Below are 24,416 nucleotides of genomic sequence, written 5' to 3'. Positions count from 1 at the left end.
CCCAGCACAATCCCCGGGACACTCACTCAGTACATCCCCCAGCACAATCCCCGGGGCACTCACTCAGTACATCCCCCAGCACAATCCCTGGGACACTCACTCAGTACATCCCCCAGCTAAATCCCTAGGACACACAGTCAGTGCATCCCCCAGCACAATCCCTGGCACACTCACTCAGTACATCCCCCAGCACAATTACCGGGACACTCACTCAGTACATCCCCCAGCACAATGCCTGGGACATTCACTCAGAACATCCCCCAGCACATCCCCCAGCACAATCCCCGGGACACTCACTCAGTACATCCCCCAGCACAATCCCTGGGACACTCGCTCAGTACATCCCCCAGCACAAACCCTGGGACACTCACTCAGTACATCCCCCAGCTAAATCCCTGGGGCATTCACTCAGTACATCCCCCAGCACAATCCCCGGGACACTCACTCAGTACATCCCCCAGCACAATCCCTGGGGCACTCACTCAGTAAACCCCCCAGCACAATCCCCGGTACACTCACTCAGTACATCCCCCAGCACAATCCCTGGGACACTCACTCAGTACTTCCCCCAGCACAATCCCCGGGACACTCACTCAGTACATCCACCAGCACAATCCCTGGGACACTCACTCAGTACATACGCCAGCACAATCCCCGGGACACTCACTCAGTACATCCCCCAGCACAATCCCCGGGACACTCACTAAGTACATCCCCCAGCTAAATCCCTGGGACACTCACTCAGTGCATCCCCCAGCACAATCCCTGGGACACTCACTCAGTACATCCCCCAGCACAATCCCTGGGACACTCACTCAGTACATCCCCCAGCTAAATCCCTAGGACATTCACTCAGTACATCCCCCAGCACAATCCCTGGGACACTTACTCAGTATATCCCCCAGCACAATCCCCGGGACACTCACTCAGTACATCCCCCAGCACAATCCCTGGGACACTCACTCAGTACATCCCCCAGCACAATCCCCGGGACACTCACTCAGTACATCCCCCAGCACAATCCCTGGGACACTCACTCAGTACATCCCCCTGCACAATCCCCGGGACACTCACTCAGTGCATCCCCCAGCACAATCCCTGGGACACTCACTCAGTACATCCCCCAGCACAATCCCCGGGGCACTCACTGAGTACATCCCCCAGCACAATCCCTGGGACACTCACTCAGTACATCCCCCAGCTAAATCCCTGGGACACTCACTCAGTGCATCCCCCAGCACAATCCCTGGGACACTCACTCAGTACATCCCCCAGCACAATTACCGGGACACTAGCTCAGTACATCCCCCAGCACAATGTCTGGGACATTCACTCAGGACATCCCCCAGCACAATCCCCGGGACACTCACTCAGTACATCCCCCAGCACAATCCCTGGGACACTTGCTCAGTACATCCCCCAGCACAATGCCTGGGACATTCACTCAGTACATCCCCCAGCACAATCCCCGGGACACTCACACAGTACATCCCCCAGCACAATCCCTGGGACACTCGCTCAGTACATCCCCCAGCACAATCCCTGGAACACTCACTCAGTACATCCCCCAGCTAAATCCCTGGGGCATTCACTCAGTACATCCCCCAGCACAATCCCTGGGACACTCGCTCAGTACATCCCCCAGCACAATCCCCGGACACTCCCTCAGTACATCCCCCAGCACAATCCCCGGGACGCTCACTCAGTACATCCCCCAGCACAATCCCTGGGACACTTACTCAGTATATCCCCCAGCACAATCCCTGGGACACTCACTCAGTACATCCCCCAGCACAATCCCTGGGACACTCACTCAGTACATCCCCCAGCTAAATCCCTGGGACACACACTCAGTGCATCCCCCAGCACAATCCCTGGCACACTCACTCAGTACATCCCCCAGCACAATTACCGGGACACTCACTCAGTACATCCCCCAGCACAATGCCTGGGACATTCACTCAGTACATCCCCCAGCACAATCCCCGGGACACTCACTCAGTACATCCCCCAGCACAATCCCTGGGACACTCACTCAGTACATCCCCCAGCTAAATCCCTGGGGCATTCACTCAGTACATCCCCCAGCACAATCCCCGGGACACTCACTCAGTACATCCCCCAGCACAATCCCCGGGACACTCACTCAGTACATCCCCCAGCACAATCCCTGGGACACTCACTCAGTACATCCCCCAGCTAAATCCCTGGGACATTCACTCAGTAAATCCCCCAGCACAATCCCTGGGACACTCACTCAGTGCATCCCCCAGCACAATCCCCGGGACACTCACTCAGTACATCCCCCAGCACAATCCCTGGGACACTCACTCAGTACATCCCCCAGCACAATCCCCGGGACACTCACTCAGTACATCCCCCAGCACAATCACTGGGACACTCACTCAGTACATACCCCAGCACAATCCCTGGGACACTCACTCAGTACATCCCCCAGCTAAATCCCTGGGACATTCACTCAGTAAATCCCCCAGCACAATCCCCGGGACACTCACTCAGTACATCCCCCAGCACAATCCCTGGGACACTTACTCAGTACATCCCCCAGCACAATCCCCGGGACACTCACTCAGTACATCCCCCAGCACAATCCCTGGGACACTCACTCAGTACATCCCCCAGCACAATCCCCGGGACACTCACTCAGTACATCCCCCAGCACAATCCCTGGGACACTCACTCAGTACATCCCCCTGCACAATCCCCGGGACACTCACTCAGTGCATCCCCCAGCACAATCCCTGGGACACTCACTCAGTACATCCCCCAGCACAATCCCTGGGACACTCACTCAGTACATCCCCCTGCACAATCCCTGGGACACTCACTCAGTACATCCCCCAGCACAATCCCTGGGACACTCACTCAGTACATCCCCCAGCACAATCCCCGGGACACTCACTCAGTACATCCCCCAGCACAATCCCCGGGACACTCACTCAGTACATCCCCCAGCACAAACCCCGGGGCACTCACTCAGTACATCCCCCAGCACAATCCCTGGGACACTCACTCAGTACATCCCCCAGCTAAATCCCTGGGACACTCACTCAGTGCATCCCCCAGCACAATCCCTGGGACACTCACTCAGTACATCCCCCAGCACAATTACCGGGACACTCACTCAGTACATCCCCCAGCACAATGCCTGGGACATTCACTCAGTACATCCCCCAGCACAATCCCCGGGACACTCACTCAGTACATCCCCCAGCACAATCCCCGGGACACTCACTCAGTACATCCCCCAGCACAATCCCTGGGACACTCACTCAGTACATCCCCCTGCACAATCCCCGGGACACTCACTCAGTGCATCCCCCAGCACAATCCCTGGGACACTCACTCAGTACATCCCCCAGCACAATCCCTGGGACACTCACTCAGTACATCCCCCTGCACAATCCCTGGGACACTCACTCAGTACATCCCCCAGCACAATCCCTGGGACACTCACTCAGTACATCCCCCAGCACAATCCCCGGGACACACACTCAGTACATCCCCCAGCACAATCCCCGGGACACTCACTCAGTACATCCCCCAGCAGAATCCCCGGGGCACTCACTCAGTACATCCCCCAGCACAATCCCTGGGACACTCACTCAGTACATCCCCCAGCTAAATCCCTGGGACACTCACTCAGTGCATCCCCCAGCACAATCCCTGGGACACTCACTCAGTACATCCCCCAGCACAATTACCGGGACACTCACTCAGTACATCCCCTAGCACAATGCCTGGGACATTCACTCAGTACATCCCCCAGCACAATCCCCGGGACACTCACTCAGTACATCCCCCAGCACAATCCCTGGGACACTCGCTCAGTACATCCCCCAGCACAATCCCTGGGACACTCAATCAGTACATCCCCCAGCCAAATCCCTGGGGCATTCACTCAGTACATCCCCCAGCACAATCCCTGGGACACTCGCTCAGTACATCCCCCAGCACAATCCCCGGGACACTCCCTCAGTACATCCCCCAGCACAATCCCCGGGACGCTCACTCAGTACATCCCCCAGCACAATCCCTGGGACACTCACTCAGTACATCCCCCAGCTAAATCCCCGGGACACTCACTCAGTACATCCCCCAGCACAATCCCTGGGACACTCACTCAGTACATCCCCCAGCACAATCCCTGGGACACTCACTCAGTACATCCCCCAGCACAATGCCTGGGACACTCACTCAGTGCATCCCCCAGCACAATCCCAGGGACACTCACTCAGTACATCCCCCAGCACAATCCCCGGGACACTCACTCAGTACATCCCCCAGCACAATGCCTGGGACATTCACTCAGTACATCTCCCAGCACAATCCCCGGGACACTCACTCAGTACATCCCCCAGCACAATCCCTGGGACACTCGCTCAGTACATCCCCCAGCACAATCCCTGGGACACTCACTCAGTACATCCCCCAGCTAAATCCCTGGGACACTTACTCAGTACATCCCCCAGCACAATCCCCGGGACAGTCCCTCAGTACATCCCCCAGCACAATCCCCGGGACACTCACTCAGTACATCCCCAGCACAATCCCTGGGACACTCACTCAGTACATCCCCCAGCTAAATCCCTGGGACACACACTCAGTGCATCCCCCAGCACAATCCCTGGCACACTCACTCAGTACATCCCCCAGCACAATTACCGGGACACTCACTCAGTACATCCCCCAGCACAATGCCTGGGACATTCACTCAGTACATCCCCCAGCACAATCCCCGGGATACTCATTCAGTACATCCCCCAGCACAATCCCTGGGACACTCGCTCAGTACATCCCCCAGCACAATCCCTGGGACACTCACTCAGTACATCCCCCAGCTAAATCCCTGGGGCATTCACTCAGTACATCCCCCAGCACAATCCCCGGGACACTCACTCAGTACATCCCCCAGCACAATCCCTGGGGCACTCACTCAGTAAATCCCCCAGCACAATCCCCGGGACACTCACTCAGTACATCCCCCAGCACAATCCCTGGGACACTCACTCAGTACATCCCCCAGCACAATCCCCGGGACACTCACTCAGTACATCCCCCAGCACAATCACTGGGACACTCACTCAGTACATACCCCAGCACAATCCCCGGGACACTCACTCAGTACATCCCCCAGCACAATCCCCGGGACACTCACTCAGTACATCCCCCAGCTAAATCCCTGGGACACTCACTCAGTGCATCCCCCAGCACAATCCCTGGGACACTCACTCAGTACATCCCCCAGCACAATCCCTGGGACACTCACTCAGTACATCCCCCAGCACAATCCCTGGGACACTCACTCAGTACATCCCCCAGCTAAATCCCTGGGACATTCACTCAGTAAATCCCCCAGCACAATCCCTGGGACACTCACTCAGTGCATCCCCCAGCACAATCCCCGGGACACTCACTCAGTGCATCCCCCAGCACAATCCCCGGGACACTCACTCAGTACATCCCCCAGCACAATCCCTGGGACACTTACTCAGTACATCCCCCAGCACAATCCCCGGGACACTCACTCAGTACATCCCCCAGCACAATCCCTGGGACACTCACTCAGTACATCCCCCAGCACAATCCCCGGGACACTCACTCAGTACATCCCCCAGCACAATCCCTGGGACACTCACTCAGTACATCCCCCTGCACAATCCCCGGGACACTCACTCAGTGCATCCCCCAGCACAATCCCCGGGACACTCACTCAGTACATCCCCCAGCACAATCCCTGGGGCACTCACTCAGTAAATCCCCCAGCACAATCCCCGGGACACTCACTCAGTACATCCCCCAGCACAATCCCTGGGACACTTGCTCAGTACATCCCCCATCACAATCCCCGGGACACTGACTCAGTACATCCCCCAGCACAATCCCTGGGACACTCACTCAGTACATCCCCAGCACAATCCCCGGGACACTCACTCAGTACATCCCCCAGCACAATCCCTGGGACACTCACTCAGTACATCCCCCTGCACAATCTCCGGGACACTCACTCAGTGCATCCCCCAGCACAATCCCTGGGACACTCACTCAGTACATCCCCCAGCACAATCCCTGGGACACTCACTCAGTACATCCCCCTGCACAATCCCTGGGACACTCACTCAGTACATCCCCCAGCACAATCCCTGGGACACTCACTCAGTACATCCCCCAGCTAAAGCCCTTTGACATTCACTCAGTAAATCCCCCAGCACAATCCCTGGGACACTCACTCAGTGCATCCCCCAGCACAATCCCCGGGACACTCACTCAGTACATCCCCCAGCACAATCCCTGGGACACTTACTCAGTACATCCCCCAGCACAATCCCCGGGACACTCACTCAGCACATCCCCCAGCACAATCCCTGGGACACTCACTCAGTACATCCCCCAGCACAATCCCCGGGACACTCACTCAGTACATCCCCCAGCACAATCCCTGGGACACTCACTCAGTACATCCCCCTGCACAATCCCCGGGACACTCACTCAGTGCATCCCCCAGCACAATCCCTGGGACACTCACTCAGTACATCCCCCAGCACAATCCCTGGGACACTCACTCAGTACATCCCCCTGCACAATCCCTGGGACACTCACTCAATACATCCCCCAGCACAATCCCTGGGACACTCACTCAGTACATCCCCCAGCACAATCCCCGGGACACTCACTCAGTACATCCCCCAGCACAATCCCCGGGACACTCACTCAGTACATCCCCCAGCACAATCCCCGGGGCACTCACTCAGTACATCCCCCAGCACAATCCCTGGGACACTCACTCAGTACATCCCCCAGCAAAATCCCTGGGACACTCACTCAGTGCATCCCCCAGCACAATCCCTGTGACACTCACTCATTACATCCCCCAGCACAATTACCGGGACACTCACTCAGTACATCCCCCAGCACAATGCCTGGGACATTCACTCAGTACATCCCCCAGCACAATCCCCGGGACACTCACTCAGTACATCCCCCAGCACAATCCCTGGGACACTCGCTCAGTACATCCCCCAGCACAATCCCTGGGACACTCACTCAGTACATCCCCCAGCTAAATCCCTGGGGCATTCACTCAGTACATCCCCCAGCACAATCCCTGGGACACTCGCTCAGTACATCCCCCAGCACAATCCCCGGGGCACTGCCTCAGTACATCCCCAAGCACAATCCCCGGGACGCTCACTCAGTACATCCCCCAGCACAATCCCTGGGACACTCACTCAGTACATCCCCCAGCTAAATCCCCGGGATACTCACTCAGTACATCCCCCAGCACAATCCCTGGGACACTCACTCAGTACATCCCCCAGCACAATCCCTGGGACACTCACTCAGTACATCCCCCAGCACAATGCCTGGGACACTCACTCAGTGCATCCCCCAGCACAATCCCTGGGACACTCACTCAGTACATCCCCCAGCACAATCCCCGGGACTCTCACTCAGTACATCCCCCAGCACAATGCCTGGGACATTCACTCAGTACATCCCCCAGCACAATCCCCGGGACACTCACTCAGTACATCCCCCAGCACAATCCCTGGGACACTCGCTCAGTACATCCCCCAGCACAATCCCTGGGACACTCACTCAGTACATCCCCCAGCTAAATCCCTGTGGCATTCACTCAGTACATCCCCCATCACAATCCCCGGGACACTCCCTCAGTACATCCCCCAGCACAATCCCCGGGACGCTCACTCAGTACATCCCCCAGCACAATCCCTGGGACACTTACTCAGTACATCCCCCAGCACAATCCCTGGGACACTCACTCAGTACATCCCCCAGCACAATCCCCGGGACACTCACTCAGTACATCCCCCAGCACAATCCCTGGGACACTCACTCATTACATCCCCCAGATAAATCCCTGGGACACACACTCAGTGCATCCCCCAGCACAATCCCTGGCACACTCACTCAGTACATCCCCCAGCACAATTACCGGGACACTCACTCAGTACATCCCCCAGCACAATGCCTGGGACATTCACTCAGTACATCCCCCAGCACAATCCCCGGGACACTCACTCTGTACATCCCCCAGCACAATCCCTGGGACACTCGCTCAGTACATCCCCCAGCACAATCCCTGGGACACTCACTCAGTACATCCCCCAGCTAAATCCCTGGGGCATTCACTCAGTACATCCCCCAGCACAATCCCCGGGACACTCACTCAGTACATCCCCCAGCTAAATCCCTGGGGCATTCACTCAGTACATCCCCCAGCACAATCCCCGGGACACTCACTCAGTACATCCCCCAGCACAATCCCTGGGACACTCACTCAGTACATCCCCCAGCACAATCCCCGGGACACTCACTCAGTACATCCCCCAGCACAATCACTGGGACACTCACTCAGTGCATACGCCAGCACAATCCCCGGGACACTCACTCAGTACATCCCCCAGCACAATCCCCGGGACACTCACTCAGTACATCCCCCAGCTAACTCCCTGGGACACTCACTCAGTGCATCCCCCAGCACAATCCCTTGGACACTGACTCAGTACATCCCCCAGCACAATCCCTGGGACACTCACTCAGTACATCCCCCAGCACAATCCCTGGGACACTCACTCAGTACATCCCCCAGCTAAATCCCTGGGACATTCACTCAGTAAATCCCCCAGCACAATCCCTGGGACACTCACTCAGTGCATCCCCCAGCACAATCCCCGGGACACTCACTCAGTACATCCCCCAGCACAATCCCTGGGACACTTACTCAGTACATCCCCCAGCACAATCCCCGGGACACTCACTCAGTACATCCCCCAGCACAATCCCTGGGACACTCACTCAGTACATCCCCCAGCACAATCCCCGGGACACTCACTCAGTACATCCCCCAGCACAATCCCTGGGACACTCACTCAGTACATCCCCCTGCACAATCCCCGGGACACTCACTCAGTGCATCCCCCAGCACAATCCCTGGGACACTCACTCAGTACATCCCCCAGCACAATCCCTGGGACGCTCACTCAGTACATCCCCCTGCACAATCCCTGGGACACTCACTCAGTACATCCCCCAGCACAATCCCTGGGACACTCACTCAGTACATCCCCCAGCACAATCCCCGGGGCGCTCACTCAGTACATCCCCCAGCACAATCCCTGGGACACTCACTCAGTACATCCCCCAGCACAATCCCTGGGACACTCACTCAGTACATCTCCCAGCACAATCCCCGGGGCACTCACTCAGTACATCCCCCAGCACAATCCCTGGGACACTCACTCAGTACATCCCCCAGCTAAATCCCTGGGACACTCACTCAGTGCATCCCCCAGCACAATCCCTGGGACACTCACTCAGTACATCCCCCAGCACAATTACCGGAACACTCACTCAGTACATCCCCCAGCACAATGCCTGGGACATTCACTCAGTACATCCCCCAGCACAATCCCCGGGACACTCACTCAGTACATCCCCCAGCACAATCCCTGGGACACTCGCTCAGTACATCCCCCAGCACAATCCCTGGGACACTCACTCAGTACATCCCCCAGCTAAATCCCTGGGGCATTCACTCAGTACATCCCCCAGCACAATCCCTGGGACACTCGCTCAGTACATCCCCCAGCACAATCCCCGGGACACTCCCTCAGTACATCCCCCAGCACAATCCCCGGGACGCTCACTCAGTGCATCCCCCAGCACAATCCCTGGGACACTCACTCAGTACATCCCCCAGCTAAATCCCCGGGACACTCACTCAGTACATCCACCAGCACAATCCCTGGGACACTCACTCAGTACATCCCCCAGCACAATGCCTGGGACACTCACTCAGTGCATCCCCCAGCTCAATCCCTGGGACACTCACTCAGTACATCCCCCAGCACAATCCCCGGGACACTCACTCAGTACATCCCCCAGCACAATGCCTGGGACATTCACTCAGTACATCCCCCAGCACAATCCCCGGGACACTCACTCAGTACATCCCCCAGCACAATCCCCGGGACACTGACTCAGTACATCCCCCAGCACAATCCCTGGGACACTCACTCAGTACATCCCCCAGCACAATCCCCGGGACACTCACTCAGTACATCCCCCAGCACAATCCCTGGGACACTCACTCAGTACATCCCCCTGCACAATCCCCGGGACACTCACTCAGTACATCCCCCAGCACAATCCCTGGGACACTCACTCAGTACATCTCCCTGCACAATCCCTGGGACACTCACTCAGTACATCCCCCAGCACAATCCCTGGGACACTCACTCAGTACATCCCCCAGCTAAATCCCTGGGACATTCACTCAGTAAATCCCCCATCACAATCCCTGGGACACTCACTCAGTGCATCCCCCAGCACAATCCCCGGGACACTCACTCAGTAGATCCCCCAGCACAATCCCTGGGACACTTACTCAGTACATCCCCCAGCACAATCCCCGGGACACTCACTCAGTACATCCCCCAGCACAATCCCTGGGACACTCGCTCAGTACATCCCCCAGCACAATCCCCGGGACACTCACTCAGTACATCCCCCAGCACAATCCCTGGGACACTCACTCAGTACATCCCCCTGCACAATCCCCGGGACACTCACTCAGTGCATCCCCCAGCACATTCCCTGGGACACTCACTCAGTACATCCCCCAGCACAATCCCTGGGACACTCACTCAGTACATCCCCCAGCACAATCCCTGGGACACTCACTCAGTACATCCCCCAGCACAATCCCTGGGACACTCACTCAGTACATCCCCCAGCACAATCCCCGGGACACTCACTCAGTACATCCCCCAGCACAATCCCCGGGACACTCACTCAGTACATCCCCCAGCACAATCCCCGGGGCACTCACTCAGTACATCCCCCAGCAAAATCCCTGGGACACTCACTCAGTACATCCCCCAGCAAAATCCCTGGGACACTCACTCAGTGCATCCCCCAGCACAATCCCTGTGACACTCACTCAGTACATCCCCCAGCACAATTACCGGGACACTCACTCAGTACATCCCCCAGCACAATGCCTGGGACATTCACTCAGTACATCCCCCAGCACAATCCCCGGGACACTCACTCAGTACATCCCCCAGCACAATCCCTGGGACACTCGCTCAGTACATCCCCCAGCACAATCCCTGGGACACTCACTCAGTACATCCCCCAGCTAAATCCCTGGGGCATTCACTCAGTACATCCCCCAGCACAATCCCTGGGACACTCGCTCAGTACATCCCCCAGCACAATCCCCGGGGCACTGCCTCAGTACATCCCCAAGCACAATCCCCGGGACGCTCACTCAGTACATCCCCCAGCACAATCCCTGGGACACTCACTCAGTACATCCCCCAGCTAAATCCCCGGGATACTCACTCAGTACATCCCCCAGCACAATCCCTGGGACACTCACTCAGTACATCCCCCAGCACAATCCCTGGGACACTCACTCAGTACATCCCCCAGCACAATGCCTGGGACACTCACTCAGTGCATCCCCCAGCACAATCCCTGGGACACTCACTCAGTACATCCCCCAGCACAATCCCCGGGACACTCACTCAGTACATCCCCCAGCACAATGCCTGGGACATTCACTCAGTACATCCCCCAGCACAATCCCCGGGACACTCACTCAGTACATCCCCCAGCACAATCCCTGGGACACTCGCTCAGTACATCCCCCAGCACAATCCCTGGGACACTCACTCAGTACATCCCCCAGCTAAATCCCTGTGGCATTCACTCAGTACATCCCCCATCACAATCCCCGGGACACTCCCTCAGTACATCCCCCAGCACAATCCCCGGGACGCTCACTCAGTACATCCCCCAGCACAATCCCTGGGACACTTACTCAGTACATCCCCCAGCACAATCCCTGGGACACTCACTCAGTACATCCCCCAGCACAATCCCCGGGACACTCACTCAGTACATCCCCCAGCACAATCCCTGGGACACTCACTCATTACATCCCCCAGCTAAATCCCTGGGACACACACTCAGTGCATCCCCCAGCACAATCCCTGGCACACTCACTCAGTACATCCCCCAGCACAATTACCGGGACACTCACTCAGTACATCCCCCAGCACAATGCCTGGGACATTCACTCAGTACATCCCCCAGCACAATCCCCGGGACACTCACTCTGTACATCCCCCAGCACAATCCCTGGGACACTCGCTCAGTACATCCCCCAGCACAATCCCTGGGACACTCACTCAGTACATCCCCCAGCTAAATCCCTGGGGCATTCACTCAGTACATCCCCCAGCACAATCCCCGGGACACTCACTCAGTACATCCCCCAGCTAAATCCCTGGGGCATTCACTCAGTACATCCCCCAGCACAATCCCCGGGACACTCACTCAGTACATCCCCCAGCACAATCCCTGGGACACTCACTCAGTACATCCCCCAGCACAATCCCCGGGACACTCACTCAGTACATCCCCCAGCACAATCACTGGGACACTCACTCAGTGCATACCCCAGCACAATCCCCGGGACACTCACTCAGTACATCCCCCAGCACAATCCCCGGGACACTCACTCAGTACATCCCCCAGCTAACTCCCTGGGACACTCACTCAGTGCATCCCCCAGCACAATCCCTTGGACACTGACTCAGTACATCCCCCAGCACAATCCCTGGGACACTCACTCAGTACATCCCCCAGCACAATCCCTGGGACACTCACTCAGTACATCCCCCAGCTAAATCCCTGGGACATTCACTCAGTAAATCCCCCAGCACAATCCCTGGGACACTCACTCAGTGCATCCCCCAGCACAATCCCCGGGACACTCACTCAGTACATCCCCCAGCACAATCCCTGGGACACTTACTCAGTACCTCCCCCAGCACAATCCCCGGGACACTCACTCAGTACATCCCCCAGCACAATCCCTGGGACACTCACTCAGTACATCCCCCAGCACAATCCCCGGGACATTCACTCAGTACATCCCCCAGCACAATCCCTGGGACACTCACTCAGTACATCCCCCTGCACAATCCCCGGGACACTCACTCAGTGCATCCCCCAGCACAATCCCTGGGACACTCACTCAGTACATCCCCGAGCACAATCCCTGGGACACTCACTCAGTACATCCCCCTGCACAATCCCTGGGACACTCACTCAGTACATCCCCCAGCACAATCCCTGGGACACTCACTCAGTACATCCCCCAGCACAATCCCCGGGGCACTCACTCAGTACATCCCCCAGCACAATCCCTGGGACACTCACTCAGTACATCCCCCAGCACAATCCCTGGGACACTCACTCAGTACATCCCCCAGCACAATCCCCGGGGCACTCACTCAGTACATCCCCCAGCACAATCCCTGGGACACTCACTCAGTACATCCCCCAGCTAAATCCCTGGGACACTCACTCAGTGCATCCCCCAGCACAATCCCTGGGACACTCACTCAGTACATCCCCCAGCACAATTACCGGGACACTCACTCAGTACATCCCCCAGCACAATGCCTGGGACATTCACTCAGTACATCCCCCAGCACAATCCCCGGGACACTCACTCAGTACATCCCCCAGCACAATCCCTGGGACACTCGCTCAGTACATCCCCCAGCACAATCCCTGGGACACTCACTCAGTACATCCCCCAGCTAAATCCCTGGGGCATTCACTCAGTACATCCCCCAGCACAATCCCTGGGACACTCGCTCAGTACATCCCCCAGCACAATCCCCGGGACACTCCCTCAGTACATCCCCCAGCACAATCCCCGGGACGCTCACTCAGTGCATCCCCCAGCACAATCCCTGGGACACTCACTCAGTACATCCCCCAGCTAAATCCCCGGGACACTCACTCAGTACATCCCCCAGCACAATCCCTGGGACACTCACTCAGTACATCCCCCAGCACAATGCCTGGGACACTCACTCAGTGCATCCCCCAGCTCAATCCCTTGGACACTCACTCAGTACATCCCCCAGATCAATCCCCGGGACACTCACTCAGTACATCCCCCAGCACAATGCCTGGGACATTCACTCAGTACATCCCCCAGCACAATCCCCGGGACACTCACTCAGTACATCCCCCAGCACAATCCCTGGGACACTCGCTCAGTACATCCCCCAGCACAATCCCTGGGACACTCACTCAGTACATCCCCCAGCTAAATCCCTGGGGCATTCACTCAGTACATCCCCCAGCACAATCCCCGGGACACTCACTCAGTACATCCCCCAGCACAATCCCTGGGATGCCACACAGCACTGACTCTGACCACAATCAGTGCCAACCGTGGCTCAGTAGTAGCTCTATGTCTCTGCGAAGGAAGGTTGTGTTTTTAAACACCAATCTTGAGATTTGAGTCCATAATCCAGGATGATATGTCTTTGAAATTTTGTGGAATATCTGCACTATTGGATGTGCTGCCTCTCAGCCGAGACATTAAACTGTGGCTTCATCTGCCCTCTCAGCTGGATTGAGTAGATCCCATGGCATTATTTTCAGAAAGAGCAGGGGAGTTCTCCACCGTATCCTAGTTAATATCTATCCCTCAAAAACATCACAAAAGCATTGCCTGGTGAAGGAAAGTGGTGATGATAGCATTTAGGGAGTTGATTTTGTATCATTAAAGGAGTCACTTGCCATGTTGTTTCTGTGTAAACATTGTACTTTTCTAACCCCTGACCCCTGTCACTGACCCCTGAACTGTGTCCTGTTAACTGTCTCCACAGAACTGCACATCTAAATTAGAGGAATTTTTCAACTCGAAGCTTTACATGATTGGAGTGGTGGGAATCGCGATTGCAGGAGTAATGGTAAGGGCAATTTACTAACCACTCATCCTGTGCTACAGAGAACAGCTCAGTTTAAATAGTGCCAAGGCCTGCAGTACCTGAGCTTTCTGGTACAGGATGTCCAGGCTAGTCTGTTATTCCACTGTGACACCGTGTCAAACTGACAAATAAATCTCATCACGTGAGGCCAGTTGATTTATTGAAGAGGAGTTTGCTCACTCTCCACTGTGCATCCATAAGACTCCTGCCCCACACTATGTGACTGTGGCTGACCACCATCAGGCCAACAAGCAATGTGCATTATACACTGAATCCCCAGAGTCGCTACAGCCCCTGATAGCTGGTGGCTTTCAAGCCCATCATCTAAGTTATTAATAAATATTGTGAACAGTTGAGGCCCTAACAGATCCTTACAGGATACCATGAGTCACATCCAGCCAATTAGAGGACACACCCATGATCCCGACTCTGTCACCTTCCGCTCAGCTAATTTCCGAACCATGTCAATCATTTGCCTTCAATTCCATGAGCTTCAAATTTAACTAACAGTCTCTGATAGAGTCAGAGAGAAATTTACAGCACAGAGGAGGCCAGTTGGCCAATCGAGTCCATGTGGGCTCACCATAGAAACATAGAAAATAGGAGCAGGAGTAGGCCATTCGGCCCTTCGAGCCTGCTCCACCATTCATTATGATCATGGCTGATCAGCCAACTCAGTAACCTGTTCCCGCTTTGCCCCCATATCCTTTGATCCCTTTAAACCCAAGAGCTATATCTAACTCCTTCTTGAAAACATGCAATATTTTGGCCTCAACTGCTTTCTGTGGTAATGAATTCCACAGGTTCACCGCTCTCTGGGTGAAGAAATTTCTCCTCATCTCAGTCCTGAAAGGTTTACCCCATATCCTTAGACTATGACCCCTGGTTCTGGACTCTCCCACCATCGGGAACATCCTTCCTGCATCTACCCTGTCAAGTCCTGTTAGAATTTTATAGATTTCTATGAGATCCCCCCTCACTCTTCTGAACTCCAGTGAATATAATTCTAAACGACTCAATCTCTCCTCAAACGTCAGTCCCGCCATCCCAGGAATCAGTCTGGTAAACCTTTGCTGCACTCCCTCTATAGCAAGAACATCCTTCTTCAGATAAGGAGACCAAAACTGCACACAATATTCCAGGTGTGGCCTCACCAAGGCCTGTATAATTGCAGCAAGACATCCCTGCTCCTGTACTCGAATCCTCTCGCTATGAAGGCCAACATACCATTTGCCTTTTTTACCACCTGTTGCACCTGCATGCTTACCTTCAGTGACTGGTGTACGAGAACACCCAGGTCTCACTGCATATTCCCCTCTCTCAGTTTATAGCCGTTCAGATAATAATCTGCCTTCCTGTTTTTGCTACCAAAGTAGATAACCTCACATTTATCCACATTATACTGCATCTGCCATGCATTTGCCCACTCACTCAACTTGTCTAAATCACCCTGAAGCCTCTCTGCATCCTCCTCACAACTCACCCTCCCTCACTCACAGTCATCTGCAAATTTGGAGATATTACATTTAGTTACCTCACCTAAATCATTAATATATATTGTGAATAGCTGGGGTCCTAGCACCAATCCCTGTGGTACCCCACTAGTCACTGCCTGCCATTCGGAAAAAGACCATTTATCCCGACTCTTTGTTTCCTGTCTGTCAACCAATTTTCTATCCATCGCAATACACTACCCCCAATCCCATGCGCATTAATTTTGCATGCTAATCTCTTATTGAAAGATAAGCCTTCTGAAAGTCCAAATAAACCACATCCACTGGCTCCCCCTCATCAACTCTACTAGTTACATCCTCGAAGAATTCTAGTAGACTTGTCAAGCATGATTTCCTTTTCATAAATCCATGCTGACTCTGCCCGATTCTATCACTGTTCTCGAAGTGCTGTGCTGTAAAATCTTTGATAATGGACTCTAGAATTTTCCCCACTACCGACGTTAGGCTGACTGGTCTATAATTCCCTGCTTTCTCGCTACCTCCCTTTTTACTTTAGCTACCCTCCAATCTGTAGGAACTGTTCCAGAGTCTATAGAATCTTGGAAGATGACCACCAATGCATCCACTATTTCTAGGGCCACTTCCTTAAGTACTCTGGGATGCAGACAAAGAACAAAGAACAAATAACAGTACAGCACAGGAACAGGCCATTCGGCCCTCCAAGCCTGCGCCGATCTTGATGCCTGCCTAAACTAAAACCTTCTGCACTTCCGGGGTCCGTATCCCTCTATTCCCATCCTATTCATGTATTTGTCAAGATGCCTCTTAATCGTCGCTATCATACCTGCTTCCACCACCTCCCCCGGCAGCAAGTTCCAGGCACTCACCACCCTCTGTGTAAAGAACTTGCCTCGCACATCCCCTCTAAACTTTGCCCCTCGCACCTTAAACCTATGTCCCCTAGTAACTGACTCTTCCACCCTGGGAAAAAGCTTCTGACTATCCACTCTGTCCATGCCGCTCATAACTTTGTAAACCTCTATCATGTCGCCCCTCCACCTCCGTCGTTCCAGTGAAAACAATCCGAGTTTATCCAACCTCTCCTCATAGCTAATGCCCTCCAGACCAGGCAACATCCTGGTAAACCTCTTCTGTACCCTCTCCAAAGCCTCCACGCCCTTCTGGTCGTGTGCGAACAGAATTGCATGCAATATTCTAAGTGTGGCCTAACTAAAGTTCTGTACAGCTGCAACATGACTTGCCAATTTTTATACTCTATGCCCTGACCGATGAAGGCAAGCATGCTGTATGCCTTCTTGACTACCTTATCCACCTGCGTTGCCACTTTCAGTGACCTGTGGACCTGTACGCCCAGATCTCTCTGCCTGTCAATACTCCTAAGGGTTCTGCCATTTACTGTATACTTCCCACCTGCATTAGACCTTCCAAAATGCATTACCTCACATTTGTCCAGATCAAACTCCATCTGCCATTTCTCCGCCCAAGTCTCTGACCGATCTATATCCTGCTGTATCCTCTGACTATCCTCATCACTATCCACAACTCCACCAACCTTTGTGTCATTCGCATACTTACCGTCAGGCACTGGGGATTTATCAGCCTTCAATCCCATCAATTTTCCCGACACCATTTTTCTACTAATACTGATTTCTTTCAGTTCCTTTCTCTCACTAAGCCCAATGTTCCCCAACATTTCTGGTATGATATTTGTGTTCTTTGTGAAGACAGAACCAAAGTGTGCATTTAGTTGGTCAGCCATTTCTTTGTTCCCCATAATAAATTCCCCTGTTTCTGACTGTAAGGGACCTACATTTGTCTTCACCAATCTTTTTCTCTTCACATACCTATAGAAATTTTTACAGTCAGTTTTTATGTTCCCCAAAAGCTTGATCTCATACTCTATTTTCCCCTTCTTAATCAATCCATTGGTCCTCTTTTGCTGAATTCACCATGGAGCCATCCAGTCAGTCCCACTCCCAGCTCAATCTCCGTAACCCTGCAAGTCTATTTCTCTCAGGTGATCATCCAACTTCCTCCTGAAGTTATTGATTGTCTCCGCTTCCATCACCCTTGTGGGCAGAGAGTTCCAGGTCATTACCACCCGCTGTGTAAAAAAGTGCTTCCTCACATTCCCCCTGCATCTTTTGCCCAAAACTTTCAATCTGTCTCCCCCAGTCCTTGTACCATTTGTTAATGGGAACACTTTTTCCGTGTCTAACTTATTTAAACCTATAATAATCTCCTTTCTTCCAAGGAGAACAAACCCAGCTTTTCCAACCTAGCCTTTTAACTAAAATCCTCCATCCCTGGAACCATTCTGGTAAATCTCCTCTGCACCCTCTCAAGGACCCTCATCCTTCCTGAAGTGTGGGGACCAGAACTGGAACTTTATAAATGTTTAGCATAACTTTTAGCATAGCTTTTGTACTCAATGCCTCTATTTATAAAGCCCAAGATCCCATATGCTTAACTCTCAATATGTCCTGCCACCTTCAAAGACCGATGCACATGCACACCCAGGTCCCTCTGTTCCTGCAAACTCTTTAGAATTGTATATTGTCTCTCTCTATTCCTTCTGCCAAAATGCATCACCTCAAACTTGTCAGTATTAAATTCCAACTGCCACCTCTCTGCCCATTCTGTTAGCCTATCTATGTCCTGTCGCAGGTGGTTCATATCATTCAAGTTTGGTGTCATCGGAAAATTTTGAAATTCTACTCTGTATTCCAGGGTCCAAGTCACTTATATGTAGCAAGGAAAGCAGTGGTCCCAGCACTGACCCTGGGGAACAACACTGTCTAGCATCCTCCAGTCTGAAAAGCAACCATTTACTACGACTCGCTGTTTTCTGTCCTTAAGCCAATTTTTTCATCCAATTGGGCACTGACCCTCCTATTCTATGAGCCTCAATTTTGTTAACCAGCCTTTTATGTGGTAAATTATCAAAAGCTTTCTTAAAATTCATGGAAACGATATCCACCGCATTCCCTTCATCAAACTTTTCGTTACTTCATCAAAAAATTCAATTAGATTAGTCAAGCATGATCTCTGCCTTTTACAAATCCACGTTGGCTCTTAGTTAACTCAAAACTTTCCAACTGCCTGTTGATATTTCCCCCCTGATTATTGTTTCTAAAACCTTACCCACCACTGATGTTAAACTAACTGGCCTGTAGTTGCTTGGACTGTCCTTACACCCTTTCTTGAATAAGGGTGTCACATTTGCCACTCTCCAATCTTCTGGCACCTCCCCCATATCCAGGGAAGATTGGAACATAGAACATAGATTGAAAGATTATGGCAAGCCCTTCCACTATCTCTATCCCCACTTCCTTTAGCAACCTGGGATGCAAGCCACCCGGACCGGGTGACTTATCTACCCTAAGGATAGCCAGCCTTTTTATTACCTCCACCCTCTCAATTTTTGTCCTATCCATTACCTCTACTCTCATTGTTTCGACTAATAGTTTGCCAGATTTCTCTTGCTTGGTGATACAAAATACTCATTAAGTATATTAGTCTTGCCCTGCGCCTCTATGCATATATTACCCTCTCCCTCTCTGTCCCTAATAGGCCCTAGTCCTCCTTTTACTACCTGCTTACTATTTACTTGCTGGTAGAAGATCTTTGGGTTTCCTTTTATATTAACTCCCATTCTATTCTCATATTCTCTCTTTGCCAGTCTTATTTTCCTTTTCACCTCTCCTCTCAACTTATTGTGTTTGGTCTGGTTCTCACTTGAAGAATTCACCTAATATGCGTCATACACCTTTTTTTGTTTCATCATTATCTCTATCTCCCTCTTCATCCAAAGAGCCGTGTTCTTGGTTCTTCTCCCTTTTGCCCTTGTTGGAATGTTCCTAGCCTGTACCTGAAGCACCTCTTCCTTCAATCTCACCCATTGTTCTGATACATCTCTTCCTGCCAGTCTTTGGTTCCATTGTACCCTGGTTAGATCCCTGCTCATCATGTTGAAATTAGCTCTCTTCCTACCTAGACATTCTACCTTATTATTATGAACAGGTAGTTAATTTTTTTCTTTGAACATATTTCCCTGTTTTTCCAACTACCTGTCTGGAAAATAGATTAATGATTGAATTTCTTTCCCTTCCTTAAACTCTAATAATAAATGACCACAACAATAACACGGTTGTTAGAGTTAAATCAAAAAATTAGGGTTTATTTACATACTCTTAAACTCGGGAAGGGGTTTAACTTCGCCACGCGCACCTACAAAGTCAGGGAAAGGTTAAAGGCATAAAAAGGCAAGGACACTTACTGAATTGAACCATAAACTAACATGAATTTCAGTTAAAACTAGTGTCCGTTTAACTTATCAAGAAGAATCCAAAAATTGGATCTCACCAATTAGTAATACCTAATGGGGGAGGAGCTGTTAGAAAATCTTTGACAAATTTCTGTTTCTTTGCACTCTTAGATATAAATGGAGATAGCTTAATTTTGCTGAAGTCACCTTTTTCTTAAGCTAGCAAAAGACAGGTTTTCTTGCTTTTGTTGCAGTCTGTGTCATTAATTGTCTTTGCTGTTTGCAGTCTGTGTTTTCTTTAATTTTTCTGGCTTCTTGCAGATTGTCTTAGAGAGAGGTATGCATCTTCAGGCAGCTGGGCTAATCTGACAAAAGGCAGCTGTGGATTGAAAACAGGCTGTACCCTCAAACTGTTGCAGTTTCAAGTCCACGCAGGTTGGATAGGGGTTTCCTGGATCCTAAAACTAGATGTTTTCAAGTTGCTGTCCCACTTGACCTCTTTCCTCCATTTTGACTATCAGAAGATAGAAGTAACAAACTTAAACTTGATGTATAAAATAGCAGTTGACATTAATACTCAAATGCACAAAACACAATTATACAAGGGGGTTCTCATCTCATGTTACTTTGTTCCTTTTCTGCATTACTCATCTAAACCTTATGATACGATGATCACTCTTGCCCAAGTGCTCCCCAACAGACATAAGGGACTTATGAGGGACTTTATCAAATGCCTTCTGGAAGTTCATCAAATAGCATCCATAGACATTACCCTGCCCACTTCAGAATCTGATCAAAAAATCAATCATGTTTGTTAGGCATGGCCTACCCTATACAAATCCATGGTAATAAACTGGTGATAAATTCTCTAAAGAACAGACAGTATATCTCTAATGGCCTGGGATTGTTAGTCATAAAATCTGTCCTGAATGTTATGATCAACTAATGAATGAACTGGGAGTATTGGTGATGCTACAGATCAGTGAGTTTATCATCAACGTTCCCAGTTCATCAGTTCTATTATGATCTCTTGCTTTTATTTCTATCCCTCTATTTATAAACCCAAGTAACCCATATGCTTTTTTAACCACCTTATCTTGCCCTGCCTCCTGTAAGGTTTAGTGTATTTGGACACTATCTGCTCATCTACACTTTTCAAAGTTGTACCATTTATAGTCATCCTCTGAAAGTGCATCACTTCACACTTCTCCACATTGAATTCCATCTGTCATGTTTCTACCCATTTCACCATCCTGACTATGTCATCCTGGAATTTATAACAATCTCATCGCTACCTGCTACTTTGTCAAGTTTCGTATCACCTGCAAACTTCATAATGCTGCTCCCTACACACAAATCTAGGTAGTTTATAAAAATTGCAAAGACTATTGAACTTGGCTGGAAAAAAATTAAAGTGCTGTGGAGAATGAGGCGATAAATTTGTTGACACTACCAAAGAGCTGGCATAGGTACAATGGGCTGAATGGCCTTTGTCTGAGCTGTAACAGTCTATGTTCCTAAGACTCTATAACACTCTTAGTCCATTAAAGTGTTTATCAGCAGCACATTGAGTTTCTTTGCTCTGACTTTTGGTTTTGAACACTGCAATGTGTTTTCTAGCTCCCAGTGCTGATTTGCTTTATTGTGTTGTCTGTTTCTTGGCAGATTTTCGGGATGATTTTCAGTATGGTTCTGTGCTGTGCGATTCGCAATTCACGGGACATGATGTGACATTAGGACCACCAACCAACCCTCTCACTGCTCTGTGCACCTTTCAAATTGGGAATCAATTCATTATCTATCTAGTTGCTTGTTGGTTAATTTAATTAGATGCCAGTTATTTTTCTGTATCTTATAGAACCTGGACTGGTTCATGTTCTTCTGATGCTTCAGTTATTTTACATAAACTTGTGAAACTTCATTGCAACTGTTCTAATAATCTACTTTGCTGGGTCAGGGCAATGTACTGTCCCAGTTACTGGTTTGGTAAGGCCTGGTTACTGGTTTGATGAGACCTGGATACCGGTTTGATGAGACCTGGTGACCGGTTTGATGAGACCTGGTTACCGGTTTGGTGAGACCTGGTTACCGGTTTGATGCGACCTGGTTACCGGTTTGATGAGACCTGGTTACTGGTTTGATGCGACCTGGTTACCGGTTTGATGAGACCTGGTTACCGGTTTGGTGAGACCTGGTTACCGGTTTGGTGAGACCTGGATACCGGTTTGATGAGACCTGGTTACTGGTTTGATGAGACCTGGTTACCGGTTTGATGAGACCTGGTTACCGGTTTGGTGAGACCTGGATACCGGTTTGATGAGACCTGGTGACCGGTTTGATGAGGCCTGGTGACCAGTTTGGTGAGACCTGGTTACTGGTTTGGTGAGACCTGGATACCGGTTTGATGAGACCTGGATACCGGTTTGATGAGACCTGGTTACCGGTTTGGTGAGACCTGGTTACTGGTTTGGTGAGACCTGGTTACTGGTTTGATGAGACCTGGTTACTGGTTTGATGAGACCTGGTTGCCGGTTTGGTGAGACCTGGTTACTGGTTTGGTGAGACCTGGTTACTGGTTTGGTGAGACCTGGATACCGGTTTGATGATACCTGGTTACTGGTTTGGTGAGACCTGGATACCGGTTTGATGAGACCTGGTTACTGGTTTGATGAGACCTGGTTGCCGGTTTGGTGAGACCTGGTTACTGGTTTGGTGAGACCTGGTTACTGGTCTGGTGAGACCTGGATACCGGTTTGATGAGACCTGGTTACTGGTTTGGTGAGACCTGGATACCGGTTTGATGAGACCTGGTTACTGGTTTGGTGAGACCTGGGTACCGGTTTGGTGAGACCTGGTTACTGGTTTGGTGAGACCTGGTTGCCGGTTTGGTGAGACCTGGTTACTGGTTTGGTGAGACCTGGATACCGGTTTGGTGAGACCTGGTTACTGGTTTGGTGAGACCTGGATACCGGTTTGATGAGACCTGGTTACTGGTTTGGTGAGACCTGGATACCGGTTTGATGAGACCTGGTTACTGGTTTGGTGAGACCTGGTTACTGGTTTGGTGAGACCTGGTTTTCATACTACAGTTACCCTTGGTTCCGATTCACTCTGCACTTCCATAATCGGACCTCACTTCCCAAAAAACAACAACAATTTATATTTATATAGAGCCTTTAGAGTAATCGAGCATCCCAAGGCACATCACAGGGACATTATAAAATGAAATATGCCACTGAACTACAAAAGGAGATATTAAGTCAGATGAGCAATAGCAGGGTGAAAGCTGTAGGGTTTAAGAAGTGTCTTAAAGGAGGAAAGTGAGGTAGAGAGGCAGAGAGGTTGAAGGAGGAAAAACCACAGCTTGGGGCTGAGGCAGCTGAAGGTGCAGCCACCGATAGTGGACTGACTAAAATCAGGGAAGGACAAGGGACCAGAATTAAAACAGCGCGGATATCTGGGAGGGTTGGGAGGCTGGGTGAGAATACAGTGATAGGGAGGGGTGAGGCCAAGGAGAGAATTAAAAACAGATATATGAATTTTAAAATCAAGATGTTGCTTGACCAGGAGGTCATGTAGGTCAGTGAGCATGGGGTGATAGGGGAACTGGACTTGGTGTGTGTTAATGTAGGTCATTGAGCATGGGGTGATAGGGGAACTGGACTTGGTGTGTGTTAATGTAGGTCATTGAGCATGGGGTGATAGGGGAACTGGACTTGGTGTGTGTTAATGTAGGTCAGTGAGCATGGGGTGATAGGGGAACTGGACTTGGTGTGTGTTAATGTAGGTCATTGAGCATGGGGTGATAGGGGAACTGGA

The 24,416-nt window shown here is 51.6% G+C and overlaps 1 protein-coding gene across 1 annotated transcript in view; it reads left to right on the top strand.

The window, feature by feature from the left end:
• The window catches only part of LOC137384052 (CD9 antigen-like), a 629,833-nt gene extending 607,328 nt beyond the window's left edge, over positions 1-22,505 (top strand). Inside the window, exons 7-8 of the mRNA XM_068057616.1 lie at positions 14,754-14,837; positions 22,263-22,505. Coding sequence (XP_067913717.1) covers positions 14,754-14,837; positions 22,263-22,328 — 150 coding nt within the window. The 3' untranslated portion in view covers positions 22,329-22,505. The remainder of the gene's footprint in view (positions 1-14,753; positions 14,838-22,262) is intronic.
• The last annotated feature ends 1,911 nt before the right edge of the window (positions 22,506-24,416 follow it).

This window comes from Heterodontus francisci, chromosome 25, assembly GCF_036365525.1.
Source record: "Heterodontus francisci isolate sHetFra1 chromosome 25, sHetFra1.hap1, whole genome shotgun sequence".
Classification (NCBI taxonomy): Eukaryota; Metazoa; Chordata; class Chondrichthyes; order Heterodontiformes; family Heterodontidae; genus Heterodontus; species Heterodontus francisci.
Note: the sequence above shows the minus strand (reverse complement) of the source record. Positions and strands in the feature narration are given on the sequence as shown.